A 13,880-nucleotide genomic window follows, 5' to 3' on the forward strand; every position below is an offset into this window, starting at 1 on the left:
TTCTCTACTTGTATTTTCTTCTTTTTCTTCAATGTGTAAAATCAGTTCCTAATATATGATTACTGGCAAAAATTCAGGTAGTACAAAAATACAAGCTAGAATATGGATGTTTCTCTTTGTTTCCTTTACCACTGTAGGTGATTTTTCTGTGTACAACCATACCTATATACTGACTAGCTGTTCTGTGAATTTTCATGTTTATATAACATTCAAACAAAAAAAAATCTAAATTTGTGACACATATCAACAAATTATTTTCCCAAATATTTCTAATAATTTATTATCCTTTCAATCATAAAAGAATACCTACTGATTGTAAGATGGGGATAAAGCTGGCAAAATGATATTTTATCTTTCTGGAAAAGAATTATACAGTATATTTCAAAAGATAAAAATATTTAAACCCGTAATTTCTCATTAGTCCTAAATTTAGAAATTTATACAAAGGAAATTAATTCAAAATATAGCATAAGATTATTAGTGCCTTTCTTAGAATCAATTCAAAATATATTCAGAATAGTTTATTGTAAGGTTATGTTCAATAGAAAAAAGTTCAGTGTAGTTTTAATGTAAATTATGCTACAATTCAGGCTGTTTTGTGCTCCTTAAAGTACCATTTTGTTTTATTTTAATCTAAGAATGTGGGGTACAATTCGGGATTAGGTACGTAAGTGGTCATAGTACAGGTGAAGTTTGGGCCTCCCTTTGGTCCCCACTTTACCTGGCTTGGGATGAGGTATCCTTATTGATGTTTTGTGTCTCCCCCACCTACACACACACACACACACACACACACACACACACACACACACACACCAGTTTCCTGCTCCCCCCACACATACACTAATCCCTTTCTTACAGTATTATGATAAATGTTCAGGGTCCACTTATGAGTGAGAACGTGTGGTACTCAGTTCTTTGTTTCTGTGATAGATCATAAAGTACCATTTAAAACATGTCTACAATAGTGGGAAAATGTACTGTAGTATGTCAATATAATAATATTGGTATAAGTCTACATATGAAAACATACTGGAAAAAAAAATGAAGAAATGAGAGAGTTGTGGGATTATGGGTTTTCCAGTGCCCAAGTTCTGACTTCAGACTTTCTGTATATGAGATTCATATAATGAGTATATGTATATACATATATGAACATGTATTTTGAGAAAATTGAATTTTATCCTTTTTAAGAAGTTAGTGAAAATTCACTTCATTGAGATGAAAGCAAAGATATTTTTTATTAAACATTATTTATAGCCATGAATTATTTTCTAGTTTGACTAAAGAAGTCAAAAGATAATGAATTGGGTTTTGTCGGTTCATAAACTAAAAAATAGCTTTAAAATTTTCCCTTTTCTTCCTAGATGCCAAACTTGCCAGTAGGGAGAAAGGAAAGTTTTGCTTCAAGGCAATAAAATGTGAGGAAAAAGAAGGTAAATTCATTTTATTTTTACACTTTATTTAAATAGTCATTTTCTATTTTATGCCAATGATATGATTAGTTTGTTTCCCCTTGTTTTTTAGTTGCCACACAGTCCTCAGAAAAATATACATTCGCAGATATCATCTTTGGAAATGAACAGGTATGAAAGTAAACACAATATTGTTTGATCTTAAAAGTCCTAGTTCTGGCACATCTGGCCATTTTAGCAAGACTTGTTTCAGTAATCCCCAAAACAAACCAAAAATGCGTATGGACTATACCATTTTAATTCATTATTTAATATTAACTTTCTTTTGAAACCATCATATGAAATAAGTATAGTTCTTGGAATTTTTTAAAAAGCAGGATTACATGAGGATAACTTTCCATTAAAGAACGTGGTCACAGTGGAACATACAGGTAACAACCCCCTGGGCTTTGGCATATCAAATGGTTCTGTGACCCAAATAATAAGTTAGATACAGAAGACTCAGCTGTGATTTTAAAGATATTATTGTCTAAGGCAGTGATACTACATCTTAATTACCTAAGAATTACCTAAGACAGTGGTTTTCAAACTTTCAAAAAATGTACATACAAGTCATCGGGGATGTTATTAAAATATAAATTATGATTTGGCAGGACTGGAGTGGAACCTGAGGTTCTAAATTGTTATTGAGGTTATTAGTCTGCAGACTATAATTATAAGTATCAAGGACCTAGAGGATTTTGTAAAAATGCAGGCTTACCTCCCCTTAAGCTCTGGTTCATTGTGTCTTGGATGGAGTTTGGGAGTTTGCATTTTAAACTAGCTCTGCAGATAATCTGAAGAGGTAATCTGGGACCTGCTTTGAAAAATATTGGACCTAGGGTATAAAATTTCATGTAATTATATATCATGTATTATATATTATATATATCATATATATAATAATGTATTATATTAGTGGGATGATTTCTGTGTTGTGCTCTTCTCCATAATTCTAAAAGTCTTTATATTTTTTGTACTTATAACTAAACATCCACATATAATTCTCTTTTTGTTTACTTTCATCTGACTCATTCTTTGTGACTATCTTTTTTACTATTTGAGGAAGCAGCTATTTAGAAATATCTCAAGGCTCCAAAAGCCTAATAATTTCAAAATATGTATTGCTGTTGGAAATACTATGCTTCCCGAATGGTTTAATTTAGTTTTCAGGACTTCCGTTACATGGGGTTTTTTATTTCTTTAAAAAATGTTTAAATCTCTAGAAACATCAACAGGACATTTAAATTACATGAGTGTAGTAATTTTTATTGTATTTATTGTTAAATAATTTTGTGTAAGAACAAAATTCAAAAACAAAGACATTTTCCAATTTTATGAATCTGCTTGAGTAAGTAGAACTTACCAAGTATTACAGACTGACGAGACAACTGTGGACACAGTGTTTTATGGAAAAAGTTCATCTATAAGGAATTAATATTTAATATTTATTTAATATTATCTTGAAACTTAACATCTCCATAATATATACATAGCCTGTAATGCAAGAAACCTTACATGTGGAGATTTTACTGTGAAGTACAACATTCTGTTAACTAAGGGAAAAACCTGTAGTTCTGAGTCCATTTAAAGCTCTATACTCCCTCTCTTCAAGTATAAAAGCCAAGTTAATGCTAATAATTCTTTTTTTTTTTTGAGTTGAAGTCTCACTCTGTTGCCCAGGCTGGAGTGCAGTGGCCGCTCCTGGCCACCGCAGCCTCGACCTGCTGGCCTCCGGTGATCCTTCCGCTTCAGCCTTCCAAGTAGCTGGAACTACAGGTGTGCGCTACCACACCTGTCTAATTTTTTATTTATTTATTTATTGTAGAGATGAGGTCTCGCCAAGTTCCCCGGGCGGGTCTTGAACCCACGGGCTCAGGCAATCCACTCACCTCGGCCTCCCAAAGCGCGGGATTACAGGCTGAGCCACCGAGTCCGGCAATGCTAATAATAATATTCACATTGTTTCATTGACTATTGCCTAGTGTTCTGAGTATTTCAATGAGAAATTCTTCTGTTATTTTTTATTTCTTTGCAGCATTTTAATTTTTATTAATTTTCTTGGAGATAGCCATACATCTTCTTGGATACTTTGAAGGTTAAAACTGATAAAAATGGGAGTATAAAATACTTATTTAGGGATGACAACTTTAAGATATAGGATAGTTTGTACCAAATCTTTAGGTGTTCAAATGACCGCGCTCTGTTCAACTACATTAAGAAATTATTGAATAAGCCTTTTAGGTATATATAAGCTTTAGAAATGTATAGAAACTTGGGCAGGTTATAGTAATTGAAACTAAATATGACTGATACAAAGTAAGTTTTGAGAGACCATACTTAATTAAAAACATTGACCGAGCCAACTGATTTTCTTTTAACAGATAATAAGTTCAGCAAGCCCATGTGCAGACTTCTTTTATAGAAGTTTATCTTCGGAGTTGAAGAAACCCCAAACTCAGCTGTCTGTGCATACAGAAAAACAGTCAATAGAGGATGCTGTGAGATTGATTCAAAAGTGCAGTGAGGTGGATTTGAATATTGTCATATTATGGAAGGTATATATTACTAAATTATTCCCACAAGTGTCACGGATATTTGATTCTTAAGCTGAAGAATATTACTATTGTATATTATTATTTATATTGTTTTCTGCTTGTCTTTTCCAGTTTGAATATTGAAGTTGTTTCATAACTTTTTTTAACAGTTCCATAATAACTTTTTTCCTCCCTAAAAAAAAGAACTCATTTGAATTTGATGCCTTTCTGCTATGTGTTTCTGTTATTTCCATGTGTTACTGAGAATATTGTAGACATGGTAAGCTCTAAAAGCAGATGATATTCAACTCTTTATTATGGACATTTCTAAACAGTCTAAAGGGGGAAAAGTAGCACCTTGAACCTATGGGTGCTCATTGCTTTGACATTAATAGCCATTAATTTGTTGTTATTCATATTTCATATAGTCCATTTACCTCCCCCCTTTTGTTTTTATTTTTACTTTTTTTCCAGTAATTTTTTTAAATGATGTAATTTTTTTTTATCTGTAAATACTTCTGTATCTACTTTTGGCAGATGAGAATTTTTTTGTTTACTATAACCCCACAGTATTATTATCTTCCCAACCAAATTAATAATAATTCCTTTATAATTATCTCATTGATAGTCTGTGTTCAGTTTTTCCAAATTATTTAAACCCTTTGCAATCAAATATCCCCTCTCAGGGGACATAAAGAAGTTGCGGTGATTATACAGGACAAACTTATGCCAGCACAAATTTTTCAAAAAAGTGTGTTTCTTTGAAGTTTTCCATTTAAATTTCATGAAAAAGCAAAAAAAGAGATGGAATGTATGCTGAGATTTATGTAAAAAAAAAAAATGCTAGCTGATGTTATGTAGAAAGAAAATGTGTGAAGTGCTTTTACAGTGGTGCCAACACTTCTTTGTAACAGAAGGTAGAGATAAAGAGCATTTGTATAACTGTGAGTATACCCTTTGTATCATATGGCTAACTTGAAAATATAGATAAGCAAGTTACTGTAGCCTTAAAAGAAAGAGATTTTCAAAGTTGAAGGCAGATCGTACTGAAGTATCAAGTGGCACAGATCAAATATCTCTATCTGCACTAAGTCAGAAAAGTAATATTCTTTTGATAAATTTAATTTCGTGATTTTGTAATTTACAGTTAGAAGTTTCTTTTTCCATTTATTTAGTTAGCAGAACAATGGCAAAACAAAAAGACAGACATGAGAGTTATAAAATATGAAGCAGCAAAGATGAGTTATATTTAGACTTTTTTTTTTTTTTTTTTTTGAGTTGGAGTCTCACTCTGTCGCCCAGACTGGAGTGCAGTGGCATGCTCCCGGCCACCACAGCCTCGACCTGCTGGGCTCCAGCGATCCTTCCGCCTCAGCTTTCCAAGGAGCTGGAACTACAGGCGCGCGCTACCACGGCATGGCTAGTTTTTGATTTATTGCACAGATGAGGTCTCGCCAAGTTGCCCGGGCAGGTCTCGAACCCACGGCTCAGGCAGTCCACTCACCTTGGCCTCCCAAAGCGCTGGGATTACAGGCTAAGCCACCGAGCCCAGCCAGATTTAGACTTTTATACAGATAAATTAGAAAAAATAAACATTGATATGGAAGAAAACAATAGTAGTAATCGTGATATCCAACCAAGAAGAAAACAGCGAACATAACAGAAAGTGATAGTGATGAAAGTGTTAGTAGTTTCAAAGAAGTAGAAGACAGTGTATTGTCAAGTGAAGAATGGGAAGATATTACAGAAAAAGATGATTCCCCAGTAAGAAAATATGTTGTTGTACATCCTCAAACAATAGGACTACAAATAGCAAGTAATATAAGAGCACGAATGGACTATATTATAAATGAATTAGTGGATAGTGTAATAAAAGAAACAAATCATTATGCGGATGGAAAAAAAGGAGAAAGCAACTATCACACAAATCGATTTGACATAAATGGCATGATGTTGACAGACAGGAAGTTTTAGTTTTTATCAAGTTACCTTAATATGAGAATAATTCAAGTACTAGATTTGCATGAGTACTGGTCAGCTGCTTTCAATAATAAAATTATCTTCTTTGTAGAAACATCCAAAAGGCAGAGAAAGGTTTATGCAAATCTTTTAGACGCTTCACTTGAAAACACCTGGGTCAAGTGATGGGACCATCAGAACTTGTATTCAAAAGGCCAATAATTATTTGGAATACATTGATTCAAAATTTTCACAATATTTCATAACAGATCAGGCAATTTGTGTTGACAAATGTGTTGTTCAATTTAAAGGGCAAATAACATTTATAACAATCCAAATAAGCCTACCAAATGGAGTATATGCATTTATGCACTAGGTGATTCAAAAACAGTGTATCTTTTTTTAATACTTTCCTACTATGGCAGTATAATATGCAAAAACATCATTCGACCTGATTTTTCAGTAAGCACCAGAATTCCATTACATTTATATAAAAAGTTGTTGGAAAAAGTTCCCAATGCAGCAGGATACCACGTGTTTACTGACAGATATTACGCTAGAATTGTCCTAGCAGAAGAGCTACTAAAGATGAAATGTCATCTTACTGGTACAAAGTCAACTAAAAGGGAATACCAGCACAAATCAAACAGCCAAAGTTTTAACAACTACAAAAAAACAGCATATAGGAAAAATAATCTTATGCTTCTTGCATGGAAGGACAAAAGGATCATTACAATTCTCGGCACTTGGAATCATACAGGAATGAAATCTACCACAAGGACATTATGTGGTGGAAATATCATATCTGTCAAAAAGCCTGAAATGATTCTAAATTATTTTGCTAATATGAGTGGTGTGGATCATGTGGATCAGTATGCTTCTACATATTGTTTTTTGCGAAAATCTTTGAAGTGGTGGAGGAAATTATTCTTCTGGGGACTAGAAATATGCATTACTAACTCCTAGATACTGTAACAAACTTAAAAAAAAAATAAATACTTATGTCCCATTTGAAATTTGTCAGGCTTCTGATCGATGAGATGAGAATTGGTTTTCAGGAATCATGACGGTGTATTTCCACATTATCTTAGAACAATAGACTAGACAATAAATTACATAGTATCAGTGTTGTAGGAAAAAAACAAGACTGCATTGTCTGCTCAAATAGAAAAACACCAGGTGGAAGATATCAAATAAATTACTACTGTACAATATGTATCAATGAACCTGCAGTGTATGTCAGTGACTGTTTCACACATTACCACATTAACAAAATGTAAATATAAAATTTTGGTTTTTTGTGATCAATAGCTTCCTCAATGTCCAAAATTCCATTGTAAGCCAAATATCATTACAAGAAAATAATTGGTTCCAGTGCTATACTATCTAATATGAAGTTATTCGTTTTCCACTATTCCCTAACTAAGTGCAGTAGAGTTGCTGGTAGCGATCTTCAAGATGCCTCCAAGTGCAAAGGGTTAAATATACTATTTTTACCTTGTTTTAACAAAACAGATCCAAAAAAAAAAAAGTTCACACACAGCATACCGGAATGAGATTATCTGGGCATTAACCTTCCCTAAAGTTAATTGAGCTATGATATAGAGGAGTCTTATTTTTTACATTATTCCCTTTTGTATCATATGCACCTACCACCTATTTTTAAAAATGATTTTACAGTGAAATTAAAGTCTTGTCCAAGAATATTCTCCTAAACTGTGAGACAAGGTTTTACTTTTCTGTTGTCTAATACAAAAGTCAACATAGAGACATGCCATAGTGGGTGATCAATACCTGTATTTTAAATTGTTTCAGATGTTTTAGAAAATGTTCCTTTTTACTAAACCACACATTTTTCAATAAATCTTTTTGAAACCAGACTGATTTTGCATACATTTCAAATGAAATCTTAAATAAGTTGATACTTTATGTGATTATAGAAGGTGTTTTATGTTAAAAGGATTAGTTGCATACAACTTGCTTAAGATCAAATGCTTCTGAAGCTTAGAATTAAGAGGGTCCTGTTTTCTGCGTTATCCTTTAACACAAGCCACCAACCATTAAATATGTAGACCCTTGGCATTTGGGTCTGTATGTAACAATTGCTATGTAACAATTTATAATACCACTGAGATAAGATTTTGAGCAGTATATGCTGTATCCTGTACTCATTATTAAGTTCATAGTATCCTTCGTTGGAGGAGGAACGTGTTATCTTTTTAAAACTAGCTCTGAACAATAGTGATTAGTATCACTAATTACATAAAGAAGAAAGCTGTCTAAGATTGGGATGCTGGAAAATAGAAGTTGAAATAGAATGGAATATTAAGTTTGATAGTGACTACGTTGGCAAGTTTATAATTTATTTTGGAGAAAGTGCAGCTAGATTGTTTGAAAGTGAGAGTTCTGCATAATGCAGAAATGACCCAATGGATTAAAGAAGTTTATTTAAGTTGTGGAGTAACACACACAAAAAGCATAGGACTCGTGAATAAAATGGTAAAAATATTGAGTTTGTAAAAAAAATTAAACTTTTATATTTGCATAATGTGACAATAACAGTAAATCAGAGACATTTATAGATTATATTGTCTCCAGGACAGACACAATTAAAGAGAGAGAAGAGTTATATTACAAACTGGAGCAAGTATTTTAATATAGATACAATCAGCTAACTGTATTGGAAGAAAAAAGTCTTTTTTTAAAGTACATATTTTTATATCTAAGGCCTCCAAGGGCATAACATGTCTACTTACAAGATTTATGATTGTACTCACTGATTTCACTCAGTATGACAGACGCTAGGGCATTTCAAAAGTAAGAATATAAGAATAAGCCTTTTGCCTATTGCTAGTTCAGAAAAGGAAAAAGCTTGTGTTACGGCACAGTTTTTTAGAAGTAGTTTCTTAAGAATGCTAGAGAAGATTGGGAAAGATTTCAAGAAGTCTTTCACAGATATCCAGGCCAACTGAGGCAAAGAAAGTATTTTTTTAGATAGATACTGTATTGATTGGATGAATGAGTAAAAGTAGAAACGCTGACATGACCAGGAGATTGATGATTGATAGATGTTAGCCATGATATTTCTGCCTTCCATCAAATCTTAGGCTGGGTACTTATTGCCAAGCAGGGTAACACTTTTGTGCTTTGTGTTTTCTTTAGGCATATGTTGTGGAAGACAGTAAACAGCTTATTTTGGAAGGTCAGCATCATGTTATTCTTCGTACTATAGGACAAGAAGCCTTTTCGTATCCTCAAAAACAGGTAACAACACAGTTTGCTTTGGGACTTTCATGAAATTGTGGGGTTTTTTGTTGTTGTTTGGTTGGGTTTTTGTGTGTTTTTCAAGGGCTCTGGTCTGTTGAGGTTTGTATATTGGTATTTGGATTGAGGGCTGGTGACAGAAGACTAATTAAAATTTAAAATTACTGGCCGGGCTTGGTGGCTCAACCTGTAGCCCCAGCGCTTTGGGAGGCCGAGGTGAGTGGATTGCCTGAGCCCACGGGTTCGAGACCCGCCCCAGCAACTTGGCAAGACCTCATCTCTACAATAAATAAAAAATTAGCCAGGCATGGTAGCACACGCCTGTTGTTCTGGCTACTTGGAAGGCTGAGGAGGAAAAATCACCAGAGCCCAGTGGGTTGAGGCTGTGGTGGGCGGGAGCATACCACTCCACTTCAATCTGGGCAACGGAGTGAGACTCCAACTCAAAAAGAAAAATTTTTTTAATGACTATAAATTGATTTAAAAATTCATTAGCACCTTTATGAGAATATTAAAATGCATTTATGCTGGGAGTGGTGTCTCATGCCTATAATCCGAGCATTTTGGAGGCAGAGGTGAGAGGATTGCCTGAGCCTAAGGGTTTGAGACCAGCTTGGGCAACTTGGCAAGACCTTGTCTCTACAATAAATCAAAAAATTAGGTATACTAATGCACACCTGTACTTCCAGCTACTTAGAAAGCTGAAGTAGAAGAGGATCACCTAAGTCCAGCAGGTTGAGGCTGCAGTAGTCATGAATGTGCCACTGCACTCTAGCCTGAGTGACAGTGAGATTTTGACTCAAAAAAGAAAAGCATTTATGATCTTGGGCTTTCCTAAGATATATACTATGTTGAATCTAGAATTCGTAGACATAAAGAAAATTGATTTGCTTGAGAGCAGGGGAACCATGTTTACATATTTTCTTTGGTTTGTTTTCTTAAATTTTAATTGTAGAGATGGGAGTCTTACTATGTTGCCCAGGCTGTTCTCCAACTCCTGAACTCAAGCAATACTCCTGCCTCAGCCTCCCAAAATGCTGGGATTACAGGCATGAGCTACCAGATCCAGCTTTTGTTTACTATTATTTTTTATTATTATTTAGAGATTGGGTCTTGCTCTGTCACCTAGGCTGGAGTGCAGTGGCATTGCCATAGCTCACTGTAGCCTCGAAGTGATCCTTCCACCTCAGTGTCCCAAAGTACTGGGATTACTGGTATGAGTTACCATACCTAGTCAGAGTGCTAGCATATAAATAAGTACTTGATCACTATTACATGAATGAATAAAGAGTGCCAGGTTACTAAATTTATTCTACTGCTTTAGGAAACCAAAAACGTTTTAACCAGACATGAATGTCTCAGTAAGATTAGTTTGCACACAGATAGGTAGTACATAATACACTTTAGGGTTGCAAGTTTTAACATTGAGGTTCTGTCATTGGCATGTCTTTTAAATTTTGTTTTGCCTTATGAAGGGCAAATATAGAGAATGCTATATATAAAACTACTTTACCTAATGTAACAACAAAATCTGTTGCCTTTAGCAAATATTTTTTTTTAGGACCTGTATACTTAGGTTTTACATTTAGGACATGCTTAAGTGAAATGTAAATATTCATTGAACTCACTTAATGAATGGCAACATTTTAACCAAAAAATAAAAAAGATAGCCTAGGCAACATAGAGAGATACTGCCACTACAAAAAGATTTAAAAATTAGCCAGGCATGGTGGCATACCCTTGTAATCCCAGCTACTCAGGAGGCTGAAGCAGGAGGATTGCTTTAGCCCAGGTGTTTGAGGCTGCAGTGAGCTACAGTCATACCATTGTATTCTAACCTGGATGACAGATTGAGACCCTGTCTCTTTAAGAAAAGAAAAAAGACAAGGAGAGGAAGGGATATTTAATAAACTATAGGTCCAGTCAGGTGGCTTTTGTAATTTCTTTTATTATTTTTTGATATAAAAGCATGCTAATTTGTTTGTATCATGAATTAATATACAACTTAAGAATTAATATAAAATTTAAGATTAATATATTAAGAATCTGTAAAAGCAAAGCCATAAAGTATTTTCACTTTTTATCTTAACTTTTTATTAATGCAGATAAATATATAAAGCCAGAATGCCAGTGTGATGATGTATAATGATAACAGCCTAACCAAGGTGCACAGTTGGTAGGCTACTCAGGAAAACCCTAGTCTCCAAAGACTGCTTGCCAAGTGAGGACTCACACAAGGAAGATTAGCCAGGTAATGCAAATGGAGACTGGTATCAGGCCAATCCCCTCCACAATGGAGAAGAAACAACATGTACATCAAAGACTCGCACAAGGGAGATTAGCCAGATAACACATTTTGTGTTTGAATTTTTTTTTTTTTTTACAATCAATGTTTATTACTCCACAGATCTTTTTTACTTATTTTTTGAGTTGAAGTCTCACTCCGTCGCCCAGGCTGGAGTGCAGTGGCACGCTCACCGTCACCCCAGTATCGACTTGCTGGGCTCCAGTGAATCCTTCTGCCTCAGCCTTCCCAGCAGCTGGAACTATAGGCGTGTGGATCTTTTTCTTTTTATAAAGTGATTCATTCATTTTTTTTTTAACTACTTAATGGATCAGAGCAGAAATATACAAGGTCACAAAGAGAGCATTTCCAGTATTACAAGATTGAATTCAACATGAGAGACTATTATAAGAATACAGGTATCCCTTCAAAGTGCTTGGGAACAGAAGTGTTTTGGATTTTGGATTTTTTTGGATTTTGAATTATTTGCATCATATACTTACTAGTTCAGCCTCCCTCATCTGAAATCCAAAATGTTCCAATGAACATTTCCTATGAGTGTCATGTCATCACTCAAAAAGTTTTGGGTTTTGGAGCATTTCAGATTCCAAAGCATTTCCGATTTCAGACCATTTCATATTTTTGATTTTTAGATTTGAGATGCTCAACCTGTATAGCTAGAAAAAATTGTTCACCAGTAGAGGAGTTGGTCAGTTATTAAGTCATAAGTAAAATATTTCCAGGACCCACTCAAGCATTGTCCCAGGTTAAGTGGGCTGTGCTCACCCACACGGGTCTTTGACGTACATGTTGTTTCTTCTCCATTGTGGAGGGGATTGGCCTGATACCAGTCTCCATTTGCGTTACCTGGCTAATCTTCCTTGTGTGAGTCCTCACTTGGCAAGCAGTCTTTGGAGACTAGGGTTTCCTGAGTAGCCTACCAACTGTGCACCTTGGTTAGGCTTGTTATCATTATACATCATCATATATTTATCTGCATATATATTATCTGCATTAGTTGTGTTATAGTGATTTCACATCACATTGTAACCAAGGAAATCACAAGATTAAATACCTGAGTCTATAATAAGGTTGAGTGATAGAGCCTGGACAAAGGTAAAATCACCAAGATAAAATGTCACATTTTGAAATTCCAAAAAGGCTGGCAACTAGTCCATCCAAGGCAGGCATACACTAAGATGGATGTGTACCAAGGGTCTTCAACTCTTGTGTTATCTCTAATTGGCCAATCTAAATTTGTTGAAAGTCTGAAATAAGCCAAGCATGGTGGCACATGCCTATAGTTCCAGCTACTTGGGTGGCTGAGGCAGACAGATCACTTGAGGCCAGGAGTTCAATATCAGCCTAGACAACACAGCAAGATCCTGTCTCTTAAAACAAAAAGTCTGAAATAGTCTGTTTTATACAATTTTTTAAAAGGATTTTGAACTAGAGAAAATTCTCCTATCTAAAACTGGGGAATAAAGTATGCCATTAATTGGGTGTTTAGTATTTGTCAAGTGTTGGGTCACATCAGTGCTTATCATTACCCATTGAGGTGTGTATGTACTAAGAGCTAAGTAGAACTGTATTTGCATATAATCTCTGCTACTTAAAAAAAGATCTTGTGCAACATCATTAATGTGTTTGAGTTGATTTTTCTCATTTTAAATATGTAGATATTGGCTGGGTACCGTGGCTCACGCCTATAATCCCAGCAGTTTGGGAGGCTGAGGTGAGAGGATTATCTGAGCCCACTGACTCAAGACCAGCCTGGGCAACTTGGCGAGACCTCATCTCTATAATAAATAAAAAAAATTAGCCAGGCATGGTGACTCATGTCTGTAGTTCCACCTGCTTGGAAGACTGAGGCGGAAGGATCGCCTGAGAGGTTGTGGTGACCATGAGCGTGCCACTGCACTCCAGCCTGGGTGACAGAGTGAGACTCCAACTCAAAAAAAAAAATGTAGATACCTCCACCACCTCTATATGTAGAAGCCATTATACTGTATTGGACAGTTTCTCCCTCTGGGCCCTCCTTAATCACAGAACTGTCCAGTTTTATATGTTCTGGTTTTTCTTCTTTATTGTTTTAAATTTTTATTTTTGTTTTTTATTTTTTTGTTGAGTTGGAGTCTCACTCCGTCGACCAGACTGGAGTGCAGTGGCACGCTCATAGCCACAGCCTCAACCTGCTGGACTCAGGTAGTCCATCTGCCTCAGCCTTCCAAGTAGCTGGAGCTATAAGCACATGCCACCACGCCCAGCTAATTTTTTGATTTATTGTAGAGTTAAGGTCCCGCCAAGTTTTCCTGACTGGTCTCAAACCTGTGGGCTCAGGCAATCCTCTCACCTCGGCCTCCCAAAGTGCTAGGATTATAG

General features: G+C 35.2%; 1 protein-coding gene across 5 annotated transcripts in view; it reads left to right on the forward strand.

The window, feature by feature from the left end:
• The window catches only part of TRAPPC8 (trafficking protein particle complex 8), a 119,465-nt gene that overhangs the window by 73,973 nt on the left and 31,612 nt on the right, over positions 1–13,880 (forward strand). For all 5 annotated transcript variants that reach the window (XM_021706643.1, XM_008073380.2, XM_021706642.1 and 2 more), the window contains 4 exons: positions 1,368–1,436; positions 1,528–1,586; positions 3,839–4,012; positions 9,113–9,214. In XM_021706643.1, the coding sequence (XP_021562318.1) occupies positions 1,368–1,436; positions 1,528–1,586; positions 3,839–4,012; positions 9,113–9,214 (404 nt within the window). The remainder of the gene's footprint in view (positions 1–1,367; positions 1,437–1,527; positions 1,587–3,838; positions 4,013–9,112; positions 9,215–13,880) is intronic.

Source organism: Carlito syrichta, unplaced genomic scaffold (assembly GCF_000164805.1).
Source record: "Carlito syrichta isolate Samal-C Ts95f unplaced genomic scaffold, Tarsius_syrichta-2.0.1 Scaffold315831, whole genome shotgun sequence".
In the NCBI taxonomy this organism is placed as follows: Eukaryota; Metazoa; Chordata; class Mammalia; order Primates; family Tarsiidae; genus Carlito; species Carlito syrichta.